The sequence below is a fragment of the Fukomys damarensis genome, unplaced genomic scaffold (genome assembly GCF_012274545.1).
Source record: "Fukomys damarensis isolate Sample0158 unplaced genomic scaffold, DMR_v1.0_HiC HiC_scaffold_31, whole genome shotgun sequence".
Lineage (NCBI taxonomy): Eukaryota > Metazoa > Chordata > Mammalia > Rodentia > Bathyergidae > Fukomys > Fukomys damarensis.
This window is the reverse complement of record NW_022900943.1, coordinates 11,944,503-11,971,426: the sequence shown is the minus strand read 5'-3', so window position 1 is coordinate 11,971,426 and position 26,924 is coordinate 11,944,503. Positions and strand designations below refer to the sequence as shown.

The window sequence follows — 26,924 nt, the reverse complement described above, 5'->3', positions numbered from 1 at the left end:
TAATGAAATATTTACAGGGCAGGATTTGCGTTTACAACAAAATAAAATCTGTGAGCTTTCTGGAATAAATGAAAGGACAATGAACAATGGGAAGTAAGAAGGCAGGTTGGGTATACCAGCATGCAAGGGATATCTGAAAGTTTTTATTTGCTGATAAGCTGCATACTTCTGATATGCAATAGGGAGTAACCCTACTAGAAAGGAATTTGGAAGCAGACTTTGACCTCTCACTGATGGCTGTAAATTAAGAAGCTAATGGCCAAAAGTGAAAATATACAAAACAAAATAATTTCAATATGAACTGTGTTAAAGGTGATTTTAGAGTTTAATTTGGAAGTTTCTGAGTTCAGGAGACAAGTTGTGAAAGGGAGGGGAAGAAGAGATGAGGGGGGTGCATGTGGAAATTCTGATGTGAGTTGGAAGTAAAGAGAAATACAGAAATCCATCATTGCTGGTTAAAATAGAAAATGAAAAAAGGCAGAAAGCGATATTCACAGGATGTAATTTTATTGGCTCTTTAGATGTTATTAAAACATGGTTAGAATGTCATCCATCCAGATCTCCCTCCTCAGGCCATTTGGTTCTCTGCCAAACTTTCTGTAATAAAAAGAGTCTTCAGGCTCTCTGAACAGACAGAAAAAGCAAGCGGGGAAATCACAGCAAGATCGCAAGGTAAGATTAAAACCAGTCTTCTGAGAGATTTTCTGGTCAGGTTTTGCAAAGATAGATCTAGAAAATCACAGAGAATTGGCTTTTTTTTTTCCTTCTGCAAAATAAATTACTAGACTAATTTGTTATTACTATTGCAAACAAGTAAAAGCTGATGATAATAGTTACTACTGTCTTACAATTACATTTTGCTTTCTTTGGGTGATTTGTAAAATTATTAATACATTGTCTAAATAATTACAATGGTCTTTATAGTAAATGTTCCTTTGCGCCACCAATGAAACTTATAAAACAATTTGATCATTCTATTTCATACTCCTAAGGTTTAAACAAACCTATTAGCAACTGTTTACAAGTGATTTTCAGTAAAAGGGGATAATCAAAAATATCTTTTTAAAAATAAGGAACTGACAACATAAATTTGATAAATTCAAAAGCTCATCAATTTTGCCACTATTATTCCTTTATACTTTCCTTTGAAAATTGCTTTCTTCTTTTTATTCCTTGCAGTCTGCTTCCTGGCAATTTTTCCTCCTCACACTCTTCTCTGCCTTATCTTTCCACAAGTGAATATATGCCTCCCGACAATCTTAGTAAAGAATAGTGCACCAAATCCAGAAGAATGTACTGTGGCTGTACACAAACTGGAGACTAAAGGTAGAACGAACAGGGCTACATGCAGCTGAATCTTTCTCTTAGTTGTTCTTCAACTTGAATCACCCTGAATGCCATGGTGGTCCAGTGCTACTCTCAACATCCCTACCTATTGCTTTTCCCAGTTGTCTTTCAAATACCTGATGTTCCTCTTTTGGTTTCTTTCCTACAAATGCACTTAGAAAACTTCAGAATCCTGTGTTTCTCAAAGTTTAAGGTCCTTGAATTGAATCACACAGCTCAGTGTCCTTAAACACAAGAATTCAGGATGAGCGTCTCTCACCTCAGCTCAAACTTCACATTTTCTCCATTCATCTCTGCAAAGATCTTGAATTTCTGATCCTTTTCTTCCCCCTCCCTTTTCTTTCCGGTACTAGAACTGAACCCAGGGAGCTCTGAACTATGTTCCCCTCCCCCAGGGGTATGCTGTTTTTTACACTGTCTTGCTAAGTTGTTCAGGCAGGTCTCAAACTTTCGATTCTTTTGCCTCAGCCTCCCAGGTATCTAGAAACACAGGCATGTCTGATTTTCTCAGTAACCTGAATGCTTATCACTTTGCCATCACTTTTAAACTTAAATATCTATAGCCAGAATATACCTCTTTCCATCTTTTTATTTATAAAGGAAAGAATTCTGAGGCAAATTTTCACATAGTGCTGAAAGTAACAGAAGACTCAGAAATGAGAGCTGCTACTGCTGGCCAACATCTGCCAAAAGTTACAGAAAGAGCTTCTGGGAATATGTGTAACCTTCATCTGTGAAAAATTCAGTTCCACCAAAGAATTAAATCATTATAATTGTGTGAGTTATCACTGGGAGAAGAAAAAATATGTGTCTGGGAATATTTATATGCCAGTAAATCTGCTACGATGATGGTTGGATTGTTTGTTTGCTTCCTTGTAGATGTGTGACTATGCCAAAATCAATGTAGCTTCTGTACAAGTTCAAAGTTTGGCAAATACTGTGGGACTCAACAGTGCTAGATTTTCCCTTCTTTGTATCCCAATTTGCAGAAGAAACTAGTAGACCAAAATATTAACTCTTTGACTAGTACAAAAAAACTTAATTCTGCCAACAACACAAAAAGATGCTTGGTTCCAAGGCTTCAGGAAATTATGGCAGAACCTCTAATTTGTTTTTCCTCTGGGTTCTCTGGTGCTGACATCTAAATACAAAAGAAAGTTTTTGTTTGGGGGAATTTTTTTTTCAATGCTGGGAAGTGAATCTAGAGCTTTGTACAGACTGTCATACACTACCACTGAGCTACCTCAGCCTGCCAAAGAAACTCTTAAGGAAACATAACCTTACAAGGCAAGCAAAGCTCATAATTAGGAACAATAGAAAGGAACTGGATATTTGAAGCACTTCCCCCCTGCAGCAGACTTCTGGCTTATGTTGCTATTATTACTGGTAATGTAGGCTATACTTATGAAGGGTTTTTGTTTTGTTGTATATTCTTTAAAGAGTGTGATATAGCATAATAGCAAAATCCACAAATGATCAGAGGCTGACAAGCTTCAAATCCATTATCATTGACTTGTAGAATGATTCTGACTCTTCTGAGACTGATTTTTCCCCCCTCTGGTGAAAAAATATGGGGGGAAAAAAAAAAAGCAAACCATCAACAAGACCTTCCTCAAGAGGAAATGTTCTGATGGCTGTGGCAAGTTACACGCAGTCATTAAAGATAATTTATCAAACACTAACCATCTACTAAGTGTGAGACACTTAACCTGCTTTATCCTGTGTAATCTTCACAGTACCTCTTAAGTATCACCTTCTCAATTTATGAAAATAATAAAGAAAGATTATAATAACCCAAGATGATGAAGTTAGTAAATTTCAGGTCACATACTAAAATCTAGTGCCATGGGCCAGGGATTTAGCTCAGCAGTTTGGTGGCCTGCCTTGCAAGTGCAAGGACCTGAGTTTGATCCCCGGTACCAATAAATAAATAAATAAATAAATAAATAAATAAATAAAATCTAGTGCCAAGTCCCATGTAAGAAAAAGGACTAAGGAGCTGGGGATTTAGCTCAGTGGTTCCAATGCCTGCCTCACAAGCACAACAACCTAAGTCTGATCCCGGTACCAGAAAAAAAGAAAAAGAAAAAGAACTAAGAAGTAAGAATGATTCTAAATTACTTCAGTTAGTGTGTCTCTAATCTTCCTTGGGAAGCATTTTTTTTTTTTTTGTACCAGGCATTGAACTTGGGTCCTTGTGCTTGCAAGGCAGGTGGTGGAACCACTGAGCTAAATCCCCAGCCCAGGAGCCTATTTTTTGATTCAGACTTTTCATCATTTTCAGATTTTAAAAAAAATGTATGAGTGAGAAAACATGAAACATCCCACTGATTTTTTCTGGGGTACATTCACTATTACCAGAGCGAAAGTGTCACTGCTAACACCATTTTCTCATAACTTCTTTAGCCGTCTCTGTTACAATGAAGGAGGAAAGGTCCACCCACGAATTTGGTTGGCTGCTTTACTTTTTTTTTTATTACTGCGAATGAAACTGAGGACCTTGCTCTTATGATTCAAGCACAGCACCTCTGAGCCTGCTTTACCTAGCCCTGCTTTACTTTTAATGAGTATCCAGTCTACATTAATTGCCTTCCACTGTAAATACCTCATAAATAAATCATTGTCAACACTTTTTCTAGTGCTATCAGTACATGGGAGAAACACTAAAAATGTAATTTTAAGAATGTAATTCTTAAAATTGAAAATAAAATTTTAATCTTAAAATTCTTAAAATGTAATTTTGCTCATAATTTTTTTTTTCTTTAAGACACAGTCTCACTATGTAGTCCAGGTTAGGTCTGAACTCACTCCATAGCCCAAGCTCCACTCCCACTCAAGATCCCCCTGCTTCAGCCTCCCAGAGGCATTCAGTTTAATAGCCAGGACCTCTCATTTACCTGTGAGTGAAAAGCCTTAATTTTTAAAAGTCTTATAACAATTAAATAAATATTATCTCATACACAATTCTTTGTATCAGTGGGCAACCATATGTTTGTGAAAGAAAATCACATGGCCTATCCGGGTGTGAAATTCAAATCATTTAATAGCTGGTACAGAACCAGACCCCCAAAAGATTGAGAAAGGAACTATTTTCACACAACTAGTCCAGCCCATGGAGAATACAAACTGAACAGCAGCATTGGGAGGGACTCTTATTTTGCCTATTAACTCACAGTTAACTTGGGAAAGTGTGGTGGTGACAGTGTTGTGATATTTGTAAGGCTTTATGGGACTTTTAACAATCTGTTCTGGGACAGCAGTGTTTCTCTGTCCCCATACAACAAGCATATCCCAAACATAGGAGATAAATTCTGTAGAAGTTATGCTAGCAATAGCTACAGACTTTGTACAAGGAAAACTTTTCACATATCATACATTTACAATTAACTTCTAAATAAAGATAATCCAAAATAATATTGTGATCAAAAAATTTTAGTTTTCTTTGTCTTTTTAATAATACTATGGACTATGGAGGTATTTTGGGTTTTGTTATGTTGTGGGTGACTCACTTTAATTGACTACAATATTTTTATTCTTTTGAGCTAAACTGTCATAATTAGAAAGACATGATGGTGCACACCTGTGATCCTAACTGCTCAGGAGAATGAAGCAAGAGGATTATCAAATTCAAGATCAGCCTGGGAACTTAGCGAGAAGCTGTCTCAAAACAACAAATTGTCACAATCTGAAATGTGGAAGCCCTTTTATGTTGGCTCTTTGTTTGCTTAAAACCATCTCATAATTTTAAGAACCATTACTGTATTCAGGCAACAATTTTTTTTTTAATTCTGAAAGTGGGTTTTTTTGTTGTTGTTGTTTTGTCTTGTTTTTTTGATTTTTTGGGTTTTTTTTTTTTTTTGGTACCAGAGATCGAACTTGGGATCTTGTGCTTGCAAGACAGGCAATGGAACCAATGAGCTAAACCCATGGCCCCTTGATATTGATGTTTTATTCAACAGCTACATAGCTATGGCAGGATGGTAAAGCCTGGCTTAACAAATTTTATGAATAGAATGTTTGGGGCTTTTTTTTCTTTTGTTTTGAGACAGGATCTTGCTAGGTAGTTCAGGGTGTTCTTGAATTTACTATGCAGACCAAGTTGGCCTCGAATTTGCAGTGATTCCCCTGCCTCAGTCTCTCGAGTGCTGGGATTATAGGTGTGAACCACCTTGCCTGGCTAAACAGAATGCTAACTGAAGTTTTTCTTTTTTAAAAAAAGTTTTAATTACAAAATATGTCATACACTGAATCTTATGTATGTGTGTATATATGTATATATATATATATATATATATATATATGTATGTATACACATGCTGAAGAAAAACAATAAAATGGATAATGTGTCTACTCATCTGCCTAAAAACCAGAATATTACTAATGCTTTTGAAGGCCTATCTGTGCTATTACTTAATCTTTTCTTCCAGAGGTAATAACTATGAATTTGCTTATCATATACTCTTGCTTTCTGATTTTATAGTCTCATTTTCAAAGTCTCGACAAGTCATTTCATTTTGTCACTATGCGTTCATCTACACTTATTTTATGCACTATTTATATGTACACAAAATTCATAATTTTATACACAAAAATTTTTGGTAAACAAACCTAATTGGTGTCTTTCTGTTTTATAAGAATAAAAAACAGTAAAAATAGTACTACAATGGCAATCTGTAAAATTAATAGCAAAAACAGTAATATTACTCTTAATGGTATTCTGTATGTTTTAAAAAGAACACCTCAGTTACTTATAAGTCTTGTTCTGACAAAAAAGGATTTTATCTTTTCTCTCTTCAGATATATCTTTCTTTCTCACATATAATATACTTTATCAATCTTAATATATCAATTTATATATCCCTGTTGCATTAACATTTTCTTTAATATATGACATTTTAAATGTTAAAATCTGCTCTTTAAAGATACTAAGTGTCAAAATACAATAGTTGTTTTTCATTTCAAGATTTAGAAAATGTTGGGCCAGGGATTTAGTTCAGTGGTGCTGCCACCTGCCTAACAAGAGCAAGGTCCTGAGTTCAATCCCCAGTACTAAAAAATAAAAAGACTTAGAAAATGTCAGTGTAGATTATATGTAGGACAAAAAAATAGAGAATCTGTATTACCTGATGAGCTTTTAGCTACAATAATAGAACACCAAACTGAATATGACTTAAAACTTAATGACACTTGTTCATTTAACATGGAGTTCTGAGTTGGACAGTTCTACAATTAGTACAAGGAATCAAGAACATGACATTATCAAGGACTCAGACCTACACTTCTGCTCTGCCATCCTCAGAGTGTCTATGACCTCTTCCTTCATGGGAAAAGATAGCTGGCCCAGCTTCTGAACATCCCGTCCTCACAGGAGTCAAAAACAATCACTTACTTCTCACTTGCCTCTTTTTTGGGGGGTACCAGGGATCAAACTCAGGACCTTGCATTTGCAAAGCTAGTGAGGCACCACTGAGCTACATCCCTGGCCCATCACTTGCCTCTTATTCAAGGTGAAAATTTTTCCAACAAATCCAAGGCTGACCTCATCTTACCTCTTACTGATCTGAGTTACATGGCGTCTCCTAGACCCAGTGCTGGTAGACAGAAACAGGATTCCTGAACAACATATGTTATTGTGTATCAAGATATCTTCCTTGTGGAAAGGAGGAATTCATTAGCTCAGAAACAACGTTCACCCTCAGCAACTTTCAGTAACATTTAAATCTTGCAGAATTCTCACTATTTTTATTTTAAAGATTTCTTGCCACTTCATGAGAAGGGCTGCTGAAATCTTTTGAAGGTTACTCTAGAGGGCTGGGGATTTAGCACAGTGGTAGAGAGCTTGACTTAAAAATACAACAGAAGAACAGAAGCTTCATGCCCCCTTCTAATAATTTCTATCTCAAGGACAACCACTGTTACACTCTCTGATATCACATAGTCATGTGATGCATAACAATATTTCAACAATGGACTTCATGCACCCCAGTGGTCCCATAAAATTTTATCACCTAGTCAGTCATAGCTGCTTTAGTTTGTGAAAGCACATTCCACAGCGTTCGCTCAAGGAAACTGTATAAGGATGAATTTCTCAGATATCCTTATCCTTAACACATAACTGCATTATTTTTAAACTACATCAAAATGAGTTAATACATTATATACCCGCTGCTTTCACTCAACATTGTTTTTGAATGCACTGCAGCACATAATTGAAGCTTTTAAATTCTCATTACTGGTTAGAATTCCTCCAAATAAATTTATTATAACGTAGACAGAAGTATCTCTTATTTCCTGCTTAGAGATACATACTAAAGCTGCTCTGGACATTCCATTGCGTATCTTTTGTGAACATTTTCATGGTTTTCTGTTGGGTACTTACTTTTAAAGAGAAGTGCTGAGCCAAAGGTATGCATTTGTTCAGCTTCAATGGAAACTACGACGTTATTTTCCGAAGTAATTATAACAATTTGCACTATCATCAACTGTGTAATTCCAGATAACCCAAATCCTCCCCAATACTTAATAGTTTCTTTCCTCATTTTAGTCACTCAGAGATAGTTCTCCTTCAACTTTAATACCTGCATTTTCTTTAACTTCTGTCAGTCTGGGGCAACCTATATTCTTTCTCTCAAACTTGAATTAAACTAGTAACCCTTAGAAAAAATAATTTCCCTAGGGTTATAACTTTGTTGCTGAGGCACTCCTATGTAATATTCCAGTTGCAAGGCATCGTTAATTAGGGAAGAAAACATTAATAAAACAAACCATTTGTTTAAGAAAAAAATTCTCAGTAATATATTTATTATTTACTTATATTTTGTAGTACTAGTTTTTGTTTTGTTTTTTGAGACAGGGTCTCACTATGTAGTTGAGACTGATCTGGAACTCACTATGTAGCCCAGGCTGGTCTCAAACTCACAGCGATTCTCCTGCCTCAGCCTCCTGAGTGCTGGGATTATAGGCGTGCGCCACCATGCCCGGCTTTGTAGTACTAGTCTTCGAACCCAGAGCCTTCCATATGTTAGGCAAGCACTCTATCACTGAGCCAGTCCTTTTCTAAGAGGGATTAACCTTTTAACCTTATGGTCAAAAATTCAGGTTATACAGCCTTTTGAATATAAGATATTGTTATGGCTTGTATCTAGATGTTATCCCAAAATCTCATGCAGTCATACGTGGGCCTTTTCAGAAGTAGCTGGATGTAGGGAATATGATACTGGAATTAAGTGTGTGTGATTACTAAATTAGTCCACTGATTGGTTTAGCATAGTTCTGGGTGTGGTTACTGGGAAGGCCCACCCCAGGTGTGGGTAGCATCATTACCCAAAAGCCTGGTAGCCAATAGAAGAAAAGAGAAAGTCAGGTTTGCTGCTATGGCTTGTGCTGTTTCACTGCTTGCTGCATGCTGTTTTATGCCTGCCCTATGATGCCATGAACTATTTCTCTTCTGCATTGCCCCTTTGACATGCTGCCCTGACCTGCAGCCAACCAACTACAGACTGAAACTTCTACAAACTGTGAGCTAATTAAACCTTCCCTCCCTTAATTTCTGGGTGTCAGGTATTCTATCCCAGTAATGATAAAAGTAACTAAGTATGTACATTAACAAAGTTTAGTCAGGTTACTGCTGAATTACTGTGAACAATTAAAAATTATTCTTATCAATTTCTTAATTATAACATTGTTCAAACGACATATAATTTAACAAATTATTTGCTTTCTATAATTTATGATAAATATTTGGTAAACAAATGATACAGGGGTTCCACACATCATACCAAAGGCTGATTGATTAGCTATTCAGTTAGTTTGTTTAGCTAATTACCTTTTTTTTTAAGCCCAAAGATAATTCTTTGTGGTTAGCAGTCTGAAATCTGACAATAAAAAGTTTGGGAAAAACTGAGTACATCTCTGAAGGCTGTCTTTGTCTTTATAAAAAATGCAAACAATTTATTAGCCAGCAGTTTGTTTCCATTACTGAAGAGAAAACTCATGTTTTAAATTAATTAATTTTATTGGTACATTTAAGGTATGCAGTATAGTGACATTCATCATTGGAAGTTTGTACCTTTACATAATCCATCTTGGTTCTTATTTTTTTCCCCATTCCCCTGCCCTCCCTCCAGCCCACTACCCCTCCCTATCTACAAAGACTTTGGAAAACTCATGGGTTTTTTTTATTTGTTTTTAAACAAAACTGATACATTTATTTTCCACCAATGTAAAGTTTTCCTATTTATCTACTGCTTTAAGCTTCCTTCTATTGGTCCTAAATCTTAGAGACTACAATTTTTCTTTACACATTTCCATAAAAACGTCTCATCTTTATAGCAGCTCCTCTTATTATTCCTCGTTGTTTTCTAAAGTTGTCTTCAAATGTAGTCTTCTGACTCACAGGATCAATTCCAAGTACTGTATCTACCTGCATCCCCTTGTACCAGGAAGGAAAGTGAGGGACACTTCCACTGGCTTGATTTATATGGTATCTGGAATAAATTCCTGATTAATGTTTCATATGTATGAGAAATGTGCCATGCTCAAACAAGTGCCTCTCTACTAGTGAATCAGTTTAAAGATACTGTATTCTATTTGAAGAAAAGTTTAAAATCAAAAGCTTTGCTATAAAAAAGACTCATGCTTCTCTTATAAAACAAACAGTAAACCTAGAGAATTTGGGAGGACTTCCCAAAGAACTATCCAAGTTAGGATTTGGAATTATAAATATACTAAATTGTCCAAGTAATGTCAGGCATTGGAATCTGGGTACTATTCCCAGAGTGAAAGCTAACTGATGTAACCTAGTGACTCAGGCATTCATATACACCATGGCTTAGTTACTGCACTTTCTCTGGATTGCTCAATAAAGTCTTTGTGCATGTTGAAATTTCCCCACATCTCCTTCCTGCGTCCCCTTCTATAAAAAGGAAATTATTTACTTTGACTCATATTTTGTCAAACCTTTCCCCCTAGGCTTTCTCACAAACTAAAAGGAAACAAATCAAGAATGCATCCTCTTGCTCATTAAAAAAAAAAAGTGAGTTTTTCTAGGAGAGAGCATTGCACTAACAATGTGTTCAAACAGTTACTAAGCTTCATGAATTACACATGCACCAAGAAATTCTGATAAACTGAACCTGTACTTTCTTCACACTTTGCTTTCCTTTGTTGCTGATCATTATTTTAGAGAACTATCAGCAGAGCAGAAATGGCAACAGTCATAACTATTGCTTTGTGAGTTGAGACTCAAGTTCTAGTCCCGGATTTCCCACATATCTATTCACTAGCTCCAAGTAGCACTTTCCTCATCCATACAATAAGGATTTTTAGGTCATCTCTGCAGTTTTAACAGTGTTCATTAGACTGCAGAGGTGCTTCAATAGTTCTGCAAATATCTGATGTTAATTTTACAGGCCCTGAAGATACTCTAAGACTATAAACATCTACCTATAAGCACAACTATATAGTTTTTGCTCATTCATACAGTTTGTTCTCCATGACTGACATTACAATCTATTGTTTGTTGTTATATGTTGTCCCATTTCACAATTAAGGAATCAAGATGAAGATTCCTTTCTTCTTACTTGAATTAATTTTCATTGGCATTCTTGGATCTGAAGATTTGTATCTTTCAAATATTCTAGAAAGTTCTGTCATTATATCCTCAAGTGATATTCCTTCTCTATCATCTCCTTTGGTTATTCCAAATAGATATATGTTAAACTGCTTACTCTGTGCTCCAAATCTTACTCCTTTTTTTTTTTATCATATTTTCCACCACTATGTGTCTCTGGATAGCCTTCTGTTATATAAGTACCAGGCACAAACTGATTGCACCACTAGAGCTCCTAGACAGCCTTCTAAAGAATATCTTCAAACCTATTTTCTAGCTCACTGATTCTCTTCACCTGTGTCTAATCTGCTATTTAATTAATCCACTGAGTTCTAATTTCAATAATATATTCCTTTTTATTTCTAGGTTCCCTGTTTTCAATATTTTTTCAGAACATTATTTAATGATTAAAATCAGTTATTTTATATGATATTTCTGGTTGTTTTAATACATGAAGCCTTGGTGGTTGGTTTCCACAACTTACTCTTTCTGTGAGTTCTCACTATGGTGCCTGGTATTCTGTTTGGTTCATACATTTTAATTAAAAACTACCCATTTGTCTTGGCAGTTTTGCTGAGGAAATATTTAGTGACTTAGATTTTAGCTGTCTCAAAATTAAAAGTTTAAAAGGACTAGCTCATTGGTAGAGCACCCCCAGTTTAATGCCTAGTATCCCCAAAACAGGTTAACTATAAAACTTGTATGCTCCCATTGAATCTTTTGTAGTGTCTTTAATTTTTGCAAAATTCATAATTTGTATATTACTTTTCCAGTCTTACTTAAATGCATTCTAAAAGTAAAAGAAAAAATGATCTCAACCTTAACCTACAGAGGTAGCTAAAATCATGTCTATTTGCTCCATGTTAGCTGTTGCCCCCATACAACACTGTTTTCTTCTAACAATGAAAGCTTTCTGAATTTATAAAAACAAAACCAAAAAAAAAAATTCCTCTGCACACTCTCTGGACTTTCCTTTTTATTGTAATTTTGTCCTAAAACAAAATATAGCTAAGTCCATGGCTTACCTAGATTTTTATATTGTGACAGATAAGCCTCTACCTAAGAGAGGACTCCAGGTTACTTAGTTCCTCCCCTGCCTATCTCCATCCTATCTGCTGTAAAGAGAGCACAGTGCTGAGGCGGAACTGGGGCATTTTCTGAGGAGGGCATCTGTTGAGTGAGCAAAGTATTGATACCGAAGAAAGAAAAGAGGATAGAATGGGCTGAAGGAAGAACACAGGAAAGGAAACCAAAGGGATAGGAAACACTGGTTTAATGAACTCTCCTCATTTTTAAGATAAGAAAACTGAGATTTGGAAAGCAAGGAACTTGAGAGGAGGGAGAAAATCCTGGGTCTAAGCTTGGAAATAAGAGACCAATCTACCTCTGCTTCAGAATCATTAGACTTGATCCCCCACCACACAGCTGTGGCCTCCAATGTGTGAGAACCATGGGGAAGCAAATGGGAGGAAGGCAGGGATTTAAACTTGAACTGAATAATGTGAAATGTTCAGTCAAATTAAAAGCACAGGGCCTCAGGTCACCCAGAAAGTCAGTTTCCTCAATGCTTGGAAAGAACATCAAAGAACAAGAAGACCTTGGTTCTATTAGGCCAAGGTACATAAAAATCAGCATTTTTGTAGGTCAAAAATAATGAAGTGGGCTGGGAATTTATTCCCACATTCCTTCAGAGTGCTGTCACCATACTTAGGCTATAGATATAGGGATTCCGTTTGAGTGAGGAGGGTGTGGTGTCACTGCTCCCCAAACTTCAATCATCCCTTCTGTACATCACTTATTCTGATCTCCTTCAAGAAAGATGGGAAATCACTGCATCCAAGGGAGCAGAGAACTGGAATGAGCACCCAATCCTCTTCCTCCCATCACTGTTCCCTGGCAATGAAGTCAAACTGCCGGCAAGCTTAATTATACTCTCCATTTCCTCTCTTCTATCAGCTAGGACCAATTTAGGGGCACTGTCCTCTTCCATTAACTAGCAGTAGGCTTGTGTGACCCCACAGTACCTCACAGATCCTCTTCCCAGTCAAGGGCATGAAAGCTTGATATGGTGGTAATGGAATTTAGGGCCCATAAATTCTATTCTACCAATGCTCCCCATAAACTGAAAGAACCAGATCAACTTGATGTCCGATTCTGGCTTTGCTTATTATCTCTATGGTCTCTGACAAAGACAATCTCTCTGAGGCACAAATTCTTTGCTTCTAAAAGGGAGATCATGGTGACAGTTATTAAGTATCTGGTCCCTGTAAGATGTCAGAACCAGAAACACTGTAGCTTCTATCATTATCGTTACCACTACCATTATTAAATCCGAACTAATGCAAACTCCTTGCTGGTCTCATTCCTTCCCTCTTATTCCCCTTCAACTGGAGTCAAAGCACTAGTTTAAAAACAAAAGTCAAGTCACATCTATATTGCTTAAAACCTTTCTTTTACTGCACTTTTTTTTTTTTTTTCTGTGCTGAGGATTGAACTGAGAGCCTTGTACATGCTCGGCAAGTACTCTATCACGATGATGTTCTTCCAGTCCTTCTCATGGCACCTGAAATAAAATCCAAGCTCTTCTGGCCTCCAAGGTCACTTTAACACAGCTTCAATTTTCTCCATCTCCAGCCCTATTACACTATACTGTTCCACAGCCTACTCTGTGCTAATCTTGCTGTTCCTCCCAGTTCCCTACACAGTACAGGTTCTGCCTATCTCAGGGCCTTGCCCCAGGGGTTCTGCGCCCAGAAGACACTTCCTGCCTCTGCCTTTCACACAGTTGCACCTTTTGGATGCATTTTATTTGTTTTTGTTTTTTGAGACAGGGTCTCACTATGTAGTTGAGTCTGAACTGGAACTCACTATGTAGCCCAGGCTGGTCTCGAACTCACAGTGATCTTCCTGCCTCAGCCTCCCGAGTGCTGGGATTACAGGCGTGCGCCACCATGCCCAGCTTTGGATGCATTTTAAAAGTACTCTTTTCTGATTACACCATCTTATGTAATTCTATTCCTTTATATTCTTCACCACCATATTATCACAATTCACTAATAATACAGGAGTGTGACTGTTTGCTTGTCCTCCTTCTCTTCAACAGAGGTCAAGCAAACCCTCCGCTTTTTTCACCACTGTCTCCCCAGTACCTAGACTAGCGTTAGACAAAGTATTTGTTTATTATTGTCATTATTAGGCAGCACACTGTGGAATACTGGTAACAGATAAAAATTCAGTATTATTTATGACTTCAGCTCCTCAGGGAGGTTAGGCTTTCCTTACAAGGATTACCAGTTGTGTTTCTTTTTGAAACATTGTAGTATTTTCTTGGATATCAGAGATTGAACTTCCCCTTTTATGTATCATCCAAATTCTCCATAAGAAGTATGTTTTTAATAAAAAAATTTTTGTAAACTATAATTTAATAATGAGACATGTCAGAAGAAAGCAACTCATTAATGCATTTTTAAGCAGATTTCATAATAAGAAAAGTCAACAGTCAATCTAACATTAAGTGTATTAGTATTTTGATAGCAGGCACTGCTAATCAAGGAGCACTGCCTGATACATAAAAAGTCTGTGATTCAATAAATGATTTTCCAGTTGATCAGGTACAGATACATGAAAAATTTCATGTAATTTCTCCTGAATTAGTGCTAACAGAATAGCAAAATCAATTATAATCCTATGTCCCTAGCATAAAATGGATATTCAATATTTATTGAATATAAGCTTCTAGGAGACTTGTCCAACAAAAGAGGCAACCATACAAATTTACAATTTGGAAAGGATTATAATTCATATATTTTGTTGTAGTTCAGAGGTGAACAGCCAACTAAATATTTTATTTATCATTTCTTGACAGATTAAAATCATCTTTTGTGCTTTCTTCTTAACTTAAATGTAGGCCATTTCTGCTGGAATGTTCTCCTCCAACACACATTCATACTCCTTACCCTCTCCCTCCTTTCCTTTAGAACACTTCTATTTCTGTTTACAATCTAAAATGTGATTTTCTCTTGGTAATACTGTTTTCAAATATAACCACTCCCTTTTCTTATCTGCCTATTTCCCAATACCAGCAGAGGAATTTACATACTTATCATTTTCTACTTCCCTTTCTGTCTAGGCCATACCACCCCAGATATGCCCAATCTCCCACTTCCCACTTCCCTTTCTAACCCAGCCCAAGACCCATTTAATGCTAATGACTTTCCTCTCTGCTTATCCACTACCTGACCTGCTTTTCGTCATTTCTTCCGCTGTAGTCATCCTTGGTGATGCCAATTCCTGCCTTTCTGACTAATAGTTCTTAACATGTCACTCAAAACCACATCCTAACCACCACTAGGACCAGTACATCTCTCTCTAAGCTAGGGAACACTGGGATTCTCCTGCTTACAAATTCCCATCTTTCTACTTCTTCCATTTTTATTTTTCAAATTGCGGGAGAATATAAATAACATAAAGCTTAGCATTTTAACCAATTTTAAGCATACTGTTCTGTGCATTCATTACATTCAGAAAGTTCTGCAATCATTTCCACCAAATGTTTCCAGAACATTTTTTCATTTTCTGCAGTGGACTCAATGCTATTGAATAATAATTCCCTATTTGTTCTTTTTAAAAAGTATTTTCCAAGGAAGGGTTGGGGATTTAGCTCAGTGATCACCTGCCTCACAAGGGAAAGGTCCCAAATTCAATCCCCGGAACCAAAAAAATAAAAAAAAAAATTTTTAAGGCTAACTGTGGAGAAATCTAAAACAGTTCCTTGGATAATTTTTTTTTTCTTTTTGGTACTGGGGATCAAACTCCATACCTTGCATGTGCAAGGCAGGTAGTGGCACCACTGAGCTAAACCCCCAGCCCCAGCCTTAATTTTTTTTTTTTTTTTTTTTTTTTTTTTTCATGGGTTTCTATTTGTTTAGATTCTAGACTGACCTGGAACTCACTATGTAGCCAAGGCTGGTTTTGAACTCACAGTGATCCTCCTGCCTTAGCCTCCTGAGTGCTGGGATTATAGGCATGTGCAACCACACCCAGCTCCAGCCTTAAATATTTAAAACAATGCTTTTTCCTCCTCATCTTCATAATTCGTGCGAGGCAGGTGGCAGAAACACTGGGCTAAATCCCCATACCTGTTATCTTCATAATTCTTCCATAATTTACATTGTTAAGAAGATTGAAGTCACTTTACAAGATCCTCAAGTTTCTGTCTCCAGATTTTAAAACTTTCGTGTTGAACTGCCATTCTTTCACTTCTCTCCAGAAAGAAGTATGTTTCCTCTGTTACAAAGCTGACCTCTCCATTACCGTTCTTACCCCTCTCTCTGCTCTATCTCCTCTGGGACTATCAGATAGATTTTCCCCTTTTTACCAACCCTTTCCTGCATTGAAAAATGCCCAAGAGTCTCATATAACAATAAAACATAAATAATAATATTTTAAAACATGTATTGAGTATCAACTGTATGCCAATTACTAGGCTAAACACTTAAAATATATTTTATTTAATTCTCATGACCTAATGAGTTCAAATCACTATGAAAAATTTTATTATTTTGATGAAGACGGAGCTTTAGAAATAGCAAGTAACTTTCCCAAGATCAACTAGTGAGTAAATCATATTTTCCCTGCTCCACACTACTCCCTCAAGATACAGTTCTTCTGTTTCCTACCATAGTTCTTGCAAAGTCTCACTTTGTCCTTCTCCCCTGTGCACACAGTCCACTGTAAGTCCTTTTGAGATTCCAATCATACTCAAGGTCTCTAATCTCCAGTGGGGAATTATAGTACTTGTGACTAACTATTCTGCTTTTTGAGACAGTGTTCTCTCTTATTCTCATCTTTTTTTCTGCTTCTCTTCCTGATTTTCTTTACTAATTCCTTTGCTTTCCTTACTCTTTGAAATTCTCCACAATTCCATCTCTCCAGTTTTCTCTTCCTGCCTCACACTTAGCCAAGACAATCCATTTCCTCCTCCACCATCAATTATACCTTCACAGATGAAGAGAAAACCCACATGGCTAATTCTAGCCTCCTATAACCTGGCTTCTGCTCCCTCCCAAAGCATATTTGTAGCTGTTTCTCCAGCACCTCAACTTCTAATACATCTAAGTCATTACCTTCCTCTGTCTGTGAACTCCTCTTGTGCATTTCCCATGACTAAGCATGAGCACTACCTTTAGTTCCTTCACTGCCCTGTTCTCCTTATCCCCAGTCCATAGCTGGTAGATCCCATATCCAAACACAGCTGCTAAGGTGTGTGAGTATAGCTAAATGGTAGAATGCCTGCCTAACATGTAAGTGAAAGACAGAGGGGAAGGAAGGAGAAAGGGTGGAAAGGAGGGCAGTGCCATGTAGCTGCAATCGCAGCACTCTAGAGGCTGAGACAGGAAGATCTTAACTTCCTGGCCAGCCCAGGCAACAAAATGATACTGTGTCTCAAATAAACAAAGAGTTGTGAAGGCATTATGATGGACACATCTCTGAAATGGGAGGGAAATTTGGGTTCTAATCCTCACTTAGCCATCAAGCAGCTTGGTGACTTAGTGACCCAGAAGTGAGACCTACAAAGCCTTTCTTCATACCAATATCCAAAGACTATTAAGCATCTGTGGCATTCATTCATCTTCATGGCCCTCATATTAGTCCCACTAACTCTGCCCTAACTCTTTCCTCCTTGCTTTTTCCTGGGCTATTTAAATTAGGTACGTAACTGGTCTTCTTTCCTCTTTTCTTTATTTCTTTCCTTTGAATGCTGCTTTACGTAGCCATAAGACTACATACATAGAACATAATTAAATGATGTTTCTCACTTGCTTAAAAACTTTCATGTTGTAATCGGGTGTGGTGGTGCATTGTCTGTAATACCAGCACTCTGGGAGGCTGAGGCAGAAGGATTGGAAGGTGGAGACCAGCCTGGGAAATTTAGCAAGACTTTGTCTCAAAATAAAAAGAGCAGAGGAGGACTGAGGATTTCATTCAGTGGCACTGCACCTGCCTTGCAAGCAAGTGCAAGGTCCTGAGTTTGATCCCTGGTACCAAAAAAAAAAAAAAAAAAAAAAAAAAAAAAAAAAGAAGAAGAGCAGGGGAAGTAGCTCAGCACAAAGGCCCTGGGTACAATCTTCAGTCCACCCATTTAAAAAACAAGAACAAGGGATGGGGATTTAGCTTAGTGGTTCTGCCGCCTGCCTTGCAAGCACAAGGACCTGAGTTCAATCCCCAGTACCAATACAATAAAATAAAATACAGGAACAAAAAAAATCACATTTTTAAGAATAAAATTAAAACCATATTTCATTTATAGGCTTCTACATGCTGATCTCAACATAACAAGTGGTAAAATTTCATCTAAACTATACTACAAATATAGTTTGGATAATTATTTTAAAAAAAACACTAACTCACACTTTATACTAAAAATACTACCAAATCAAATATTAAACAAAAGTTTAGAAAATAGTAAATTTGTTTATAAGCATGGAGGTGAAAAGATCTTTTGAAGAGAAAAAACTTAGAGTTCTAAAAGAAAACATTGTGTAAAATTTCCACATTATGTTTAAAAAAATGTATGAACAGAAATGTCTTTAACAAAAGTGTAAAGATTTAAGTCATAGTGCATATCTTAAATAATTTATAATTGACAACACAAATTTTTTAAAAGATCCCCAACACTACTTAAAAATAAAATTCAAAAGCATGAGTTATTTTTTTGCCCTTTGAGAAATAGAGAAAAGGGCATTCATGTAGACTGCTGACGTATAAATCAATACAAACTATTGGAAGTCAGTTTAGCCTGTCAAGCCATATGATGAATGTACTCTTTGATCCTGCAATTCCACTACTAGGAATTTATGCTACAAATGAAATAAGAAAGGTTTTCCCACAAAGAGCTAGCAGTTGCAATGTTGAGATTAGGTGAAAGAGAGAGGGAAGGAAGAAAAACAAAAAAGAAAGAAGGGAAGGGAAAGGAAGGGAGAAAGAGGGAGGAAGGGGAAAGAAGAAATGAAGAGGGGAAGGAAAAGAGGGAAGGAGGGAGGAAAAGAAAATCCTGGAAATAGTCAATGTGTTAGTCAAGAAAAGACTGGCTAAGAAACATTTATACCATTGAAAGCTATGTATAACATTACCTGTAAAAGAATGTTTCTAAAATGTGAAAATGCTCATGATAGCATTAGTTGGAAACAGAAAAGGCAGCTTACAAAATATTTCTTATATGATTCAATTTTTAAATTAAAAAATAGATGTATCTACTATTTCTAGAATATTGAAGAGAATGCCAAGATCTACAGTATATATGCTTTCTTTTCATTTACACATTTCCTAATCACATGTGCATCTTTATAAACAGAAAAAATTTACTTAGAAAGTTTTCAACTTTAGAAAAAGAAAAATATTGTGATCCACAACAAACAATGTATCTAAAAGTATGCCTTGTCTTAGTACAACCATCTTACATGTGCTTTGGACTATTAGTGTGGATTTGAATCTGTATATATGATTGTTATGCCTTGTGTCTAGATGGCCCCAAAAGCTTCATGTGGTTATAGGTGAGGCTTTTTTGGAGGTGGGTAGATCAGGTGTGTGATACTGGGATTAAGGATGTGTGAGTACTAAATTAGTCCACTGATTAGTTTAGCATAGTTCTGAATGTGGATAATGGGAAGGCCCATCCTAAGTGTGACTGCTATCTACCCTAAGGGTGTGTAGCCTAGGTATAACATAAGGAACAGGAAGACAGCCAGGGTGGTTGCTTGCTGCTTCATTACTTTGCTGCTTGTTGCCTTCTGCTTTGCTGCCTGTTGCCTGCCATGAGTTGTTTTTCCTCTGCTATACGCCTCTGCCATGCCACCCTGCCTTGAAGCCAGCCAACTAGGAACTGAAACCTCTATAAATTGTGAACTACAATAAACCTTTCCTCTTTTAACCTTGGGTGTTGGGTATTTTGTCTTAGTAATGAGAAAAGTAACTAAGACAATGATAATTTTCTTTACGTGGTCTTATAAGATGAATGAATCTGACACTGGAAAAAATAAAGAGGGTGGAGGGAGGGGGAGAGAAGGGAATTGAAATGTGTTATGTACAAGTATCACTTCCCTACAGTGAATGTAATCATTATGTACTGTAAACTTATATTAAAGAATCCCCCCAAAAAGGTTTTCAACTTTTAATAGAAAAGGGAAAGAAAATAAGTAATCTATACCTTTATACACTCTATTTCTAGTAAAAACAAACCAAAAAAAACTACCTATAGTTCATGTCTCAGAGGTTTTACAAAAATTAATAGCTAAATGTGGCTGGGGATTTAGCTCAGTGGCACTATCTCTGCCTTGTGAGCACAAGGTCCTGAGTTCAAGCCCTGGTATAAAAAAAAAAAAGTTACAATTAAAATAATCTGAAAGCTCAGTTTAGGATTTGATTATAGGAAAAAGATATGCTCCCACACATTCTAATCTATTTAATGAGTTCTACTCATGCTGCCTCATTCTTCAAATGCTGTCACTCAATATTGCTTAATCCTTGTATGTGTTTATATAAGCAGAACTAGAATTAATTTCATTAATCAATTCCCAGTGCTGACTACAGGGAATCACACCATCTGAGATTGGACCTTCATATTTACAGTCTAGGTGAGTGTCATAACCAGTGTTCAAGTCTATTTATTATCTGCCTGTTATTGGAAATAACAGCAAAAAGGAATCAGTAGTGTTTATACTGCCATCTCCTCTGAAATAATTATAATATTTTTAAAAAGGAAAGTAAGTAAAGTAAAGAGTAAATTTTAACCTAAAAAATGGCAAAAAAAATGTGATTGTATATAGTAAGGTAAAAGACTTGTAGACATGAAAAAAATGCTTTATTTTTTGGAGTAGGACTTCAAAGTATTCCCAGATTATAATTTTGATATATACAGTTCTTAAAAAGGTATTGACTTTCTCAGTGTCAATGATGCCATCATAAAATGTGGTATTTTTCAGTTTCCTATCATGCTGAATTCTGTAAGTTACTGTTGGTTGAAAGCAGAGTTCTTATATTCTATCAAGCTAGTCCATGGTAGTGATAAGAGGGAAACAAAAGTTATGAGATCAAATAATTACTGAAAACAATTAGGTAAGCAAAGGTAGTCAGGAGTCTTCTAACACCCTTACTACCACACCTTTACTATGCTAATTAAGCTCTGACTTTCCAATAGACAAGATACAGATTGGAATAAAGTTTCTTTGGAAATACAGCTTTTCCTAATGACTAAGAAGACTAGGATATGTGTAGTAGCCTTAGATAAAAGAGAAACAGGCAAAAATCATAGCAGTGCAATTTTTATGTTAGTAAAGTGTTATGTCAGTTTCTGTTCTGTGCAGAGTACTATTTAAACTATTTTCTATGCAGTTTAACCACAATATTGTTGCCTAACCCACTGCTCTATATATTATGGTTAAAAATTAACTACTTCTGATATGAAATACAACCCTACTTTAAAGAATATAAGAATATTATTTATTCTGAGCCAATATGTATGACCATGGCACAGGAATATGGATTTAAGTTACTTAGAATAACATATTCCAAAGTGAAATAACTTACATCAATTTTTACAATAAAAAGAACAAGGAAAGTCATAAATTTATCTATACATTCAACAAAATCACTACTGTGGACGCATTAGGTAGGCAGGCAAAGCTAGGAAGTCTTTCCTGTAGCTATCATATGTTACAGCATTCTTAGCTTGAAGGTTGGTGGAGGCTGAGCACTTTTCTAAGTTTAATACATTCCAAGAAGTTCACCTAATAGTTGTGAGACTACAGGTCAAATACAAAGGTTAAAAGAAAGTGGCTATTGTATCTGTAAGGGCTAACCCCAGAAAATTTCTCTCTCAGCCTGGAACTTTCCATCACTCCACAACTAGGATGCTCTTCTCAGTCAAGGATAAAGAGTCACAGGATCTTTATACAGATGTAGCTCCTTCAGGGGATGGCAGCTTCATACTACCGTACTTGGAAATGTAACATTTGAAAGCTGGACAACTGTTTTCGATTAAAACAGGCTGAGCATTTCAGGCTGTCGACAACTCAGATCATTAAAGTTCGGTTGCAATTACTTTCTTTCTATATCCGGGGGTTGGAGGGAGGCGGGCTTGGAATGGAGGGAGAGAGAATGGGGAAGGGCTGGTATCAAGATGAAAGTCCGGAGACTAGATTCTGGTCCCAGTAGTCTTTGTGAGCCTAGGTAAAGCACTTAATCTTTTAGTCTCAGTCCATTCAAAGGCAGTGGGGGGCTCTGTAAAATGATGCATAAAGTTCTGTGCTTCTAAGCACTTGTGATAAGTAAAAGTGGGAGAATCAGAAAAAGTAGGGGTTTGTGTAAAGTCTGTAAGCTGTGTGAAGATAATATTCACTCCAAGAATGACTGAGAGAACAGGGAGTCTTCAACCGGCCTAGCTTTATGGGAGTTCCCTCATTGGAGCTGGCTATAGCCTACTCGCATATAAGATTCTAGCTCCATCTAGAGAAAATAATTTGGAATTTCAACCTCTACAGAGTTATCAGGGACAAATATAAAGGTACCTACATGAAATTTATTTTCTAATGAGTCCTTGAACCCAGAAACTCAATCCTATAACCTAGAAATTCCTCTCTTATTCTGCTAGAAGGGCTGATTCACATGAAGTTTAAAGCAGGTTTAAATTGTAACCATTCATTGGGTAACGGGTTTTCTTTTAGCGTAGCAAAATAAGAGATCAGTCTTTACAAAGGACTATTATCAAGGATATATAAAGAACTCAAAACAATCAGTCCCCCCAAATATAAAGACCCGATCCAAAAATGGGCATCCGAAATGAACAGACATTTCTCATACAAAGAAGTAAAAGCAGCAAGAAAATATATGAAAAAATGTTCCACATCACTGGTCATTCGAGAGATGCAGATGAAAAAAACACTGAGATTCCACCTCACCCCACAAAGAATGGCTGCTATCAAGAAATCACACACTAAAAAATGTTGGCGGGGTTGTGGGGAGAAAGGAACCCTCCTCCATTGTTGGTGGGAGTGCAGACTAGTGCAACCACTATGGAAATCAATATGGAGATACCTCAAAGAGCTTGGACTGGAGGTTCCATTTGACCCAGCCATCCCTCTGTTGGGTATCTTTCCAAGAGAACTAAAAGAATCATATCACAGAGAAATATGTGCACCCATGTTTATAGCGGCACAGTTTGTAATAGCTAAATCTTGGAAACAACCTATTTGCCCATCCGTTGGAAACTGGATAAAGAAGTTGTGGTTTTTCTATAAAATGGAATATTACTCAGCCATAAAGAGCGAGAGAATAGATTCATTCATAGGAAAACGGATACATATTGAAGATATACTGCTAAGTGAAATAAATAAGTCCCGCATGTGTAAATACCAAATAGTTTCCCTGGTGTGAATATTCTGCAACAATGCATAAGATTCTAATAAGATTACTGACATTTAGAAATGGGAGGAAAGGAGCTAAAGGTGTAGGGAAGGTGTGATACGTAGGGGAAGAACAAAACGGGAAAAGAAAAAAATGTGAGAGAATGAAAAGATGAAAATAAAGTGTTTGTAGATGGGGAGGGGAGGAGGGGGTGAAGGGAGGGCAGAGGTAAGGGGAAAAAAATGAGAATCAAGACTTGCCATGTAAAGGTACATGATCCCAACAATGAATGTAACTGTACTGTATCCCTAAATGTACCAATAAACTCAATTAAAAAAAAAAGAGAGATCAGTCTTTAAAAACAAAATCAGCAATGAAGTATTGGTAGAATTCTAGGAAAGGTCAGAAAGAGTGTAAAACTGGAGCAGAAATTCTGCTGCTTCTACAATCATAGCAACAGTGTCACATCTTATTACGAAGCTAGCTTGCAAGATTATACCGAAAGAACATGGGGCTTTCTGTAATTTATGAGAGAATTCTGTATTCTTTCAGTATGATATGACACTGTGACATAGACTGACTATAAAATAGAACATCCATTGTCTAATCCTTGACTGAATTAGGCTGGGAACTACAAGATGGTGGTTTTTCTTTATTTTTCTTTTATTAATTTTATTGGTACAGTTAATATATACATTATTTTTAATTAATTTTGGTTTTTCTAATTCTATAATTTCTGCTGTAATGAATACATCACTTTATATTAATTCATTCTTGAGGAAAACTATGGACTTGTTTCTTTTTCATTAAATACATATAGACAATCACTATTATTATTATTATTATAAATTATTATTATAAATACTACACTCAGATTGTGCCAGATTTGGCTAGGGAGAGTCTCTTTAAATTAGCTCATATATGCTTTCAACACAACCTCTCTAGTTTTTGAAAGATTCACTGCTTTCTGGTACAACAAAATGTTCCATATTCACTGGTATTTTCCTAGCCCCAGATCTGGAGTTCCTTCTAGTGGAAAAAGAACTTAGAAATTAAGATATGGGCACACGTTTATGTCTGGGCATTTATTTATTGCTGACTCAAATTACATGATAGGGATTTTTTTTCCTCTTGGCTTCAATTGTATCTTTATATCTCCTTCCCCTTTCAGTGAAAATTATGTAACATCAATATATCTATTTGCTTTGCACTATAAAAAAACTATTTTAGAATTTCAATAGCAATATTACTACTGACAATAAATACAGTAAGTAAAGTTTAAGATTTCTTTGCAATTTTTTGTTGTGACTGTGTTATACTATAAACATATGGCCAGAGTACTACACTCAAATTTTACTATCATAATTATTTTTACTATGTAGTTGTGTTATCAATTTTATGCTGTATTAGTTATGGTTATTTGTTTGTTTTCAAGTTGAGATAGTTGAATTAACATGATATTTTAATCCAACAGAGGCCTGAAAAATGAAGCCTAAAATGAAGTATTCAACCTCTAAAATTTCTTCAGCAAAGCTGAACAGGAGAGGTGACAAAGCCCTGATAAAATCATGCAGACAACGAAGTAAGGACTTAAGTATTCCTATTTTTTATACACTATTTTAAAATATGGTATGAAATCTTTATTATTCCAATAATCATAAATGAAATTGTACCAAAAGCTACTGGGAATATAAGAACTGAAACAAAAAAAGATAGCTCATAAAGGCTTAATTTGACAGACCTTGGTTTTGAATAGGCTATAACCAACTTGTACTTATTTAATACATCATGGGATAGGAATAGTGCAGATAATTTAAGCCTATGAATAGTGTAAAAGTAATTATAGACTTTGATATAAAAGAATATTTACTCTCGCCACACCCCTTGCCACCAGGTAATTCCCAACTTTTCCCCTAATTAACCAAAACATTCTAAACTGATCCACTGTCATTCAACAAAATATTTGTTAAGACCTTTTGTGTATCATACATGGAGTTTTGACTTGCAACTACTGATGGAGAGAGTAACAGGGGAAGATATATGAATAATCCAGGCCCCAAATGGAACAGAATTAACCAGATGATGTCCAAGTTTATCTAGTTACAAACTTGGAGCTCAGAATAAGATAAAATAAAAATAAAATCAATAAAGCTGAGATGAAATGGCTGTGAAATTATCTACCTAGAAAAGGAATCATGCAAATTTATACAAATATCTCCACATGGGAGAAGTAACAGAAAAGACAGTTCATAGAAGCTGGTGGACCGCAGAAAAAATGGAGGATGAGAAATAATGGTAGAGATTAGAGTACCCTTGTCCTTCATGCTTCTTACCCTTTCCCTGAACACCTTTAAGGCCAGAAGAGAAAACAGTGTTAAACAATGTCATTTCTGTGCCCTTCTGTCTGCCACTGCTCTTTAGTAACCAGGAAAACATTAACTTGACAAGAGTTTCTGAATAACTAGGAAATGAGTTAAATTAACCTTTGTAATTGTAGATGAATCAAAATGCTCTTTGCAGAAAGTGACTCAGTGAAAGTTACCCCATGACCCTGAATACCTTCTTAATAAAAAAATGCATTTTATCCCAAACCCAGGAAATAAGGGCTGTTTGTAGTTACTAGAATGAAGGTGAAGACACACCCAGATGTACTGGGGTCAATGCCAAAGTTAAAAAATATCTTCTCCTTATGGGTGCTGTGGCCCTATTTATCTATACCATGTAGAAGTCAGTGATAATCACCAAGTGATATGCATGGCTTTGAAATACATCACATTATCTGTATTTTTTTATCATGCTTTCAGCAGATCTTCTTTCCAATAACACTGGCTAGTTTAATACTAAAACTATAATTATTAAACACCCCTAGTTAAAATTTAACAGGTATCTATGTGGTGTTTGTGATAGGAATGAACTACTTTTCAAAACTCAAAATGTAACAAATATCTTATTTTTCTAAATAAATTTCTGCTCTGAGGTCCCAAGCAGAAGGGCCAGAAAGCATTATTTAACTCGTTTTCCTACCTCAGGTTACCAGAATCCAACAATCTATAGGTCACAAAGTCACAAAACTCAGTATCTCACCACAACAGGTATCCATATATGGAAGAAAATCCCATCTTAGTTCTGGTTGCTCCGGACAGTTCACCACTGGTGCCAATGGAGTACAGAACTGCCTGACCTGGAGGAAAGGCTCTTTCCAAACTTCACACCTTCCCAGTTTCCAGAAAGATTCCTCAGGGTCAGGCTTTTCTCCTCTCCTGCTTCCTTTCACTTGTGTTCATTAACATTCTCTCTTCACTCACAACCCAGTCTCCTTCATTCATGAATCTAGCCAGAGGTCACATATGGAAGCCCTGGACAGACTCATCCAGCAGAAGTGTTTTGTTTGACTTCAGTAGTATTACTGATTTTTTAAATTGAAGCAACTTTTAAAACTTAGGAGATTTTCCCTAAGAATCGAAATGTGTAGTTTCTCTCCTAAAAAAACAAAAGAAAGGGATAAAGAGATGGGTGAGATGAAAAAAGGAATTAAGATGTACATATAATGCTCCATTTTGTATCAACT

General features: G+C 36.3%; 1 protein-coding gene across 3 annotated transcripts in view; it reads left to right on the top strand.

Annotated features, from left to right (window-relative positions):
- Positions 1-558: 558 nt before the first annotated feature.
- The window catches only part of Il33 (interleukin 33), a 35,843-nt gene continuing 9,477 nt past the window's right edge, over positions 559-26,924 (top strand). For 2 of the 3 annotated variants that reach the window (XM_010620820.3, XM_010620818.3), the window contains exons 1-3: positions 559-672; positions 20,534-20,589; positions 24,831-24,938. In XM_010620820.3, the coding sequence (XP_010619122.1) occupies positions 24,842-24,938 (97 nt within the window). In that variant the 5' untranslated portion in view covers positions 559-672; positions 20,534-20,589; positions 24,831-24,841. The remainder of the gene's footprint in view (positions 673-20,533; positions 20,590-24,830; positions 24,939-26,924) is intronic. The other variant, XM_010620819.3, reaches the window with a different exon arrangement.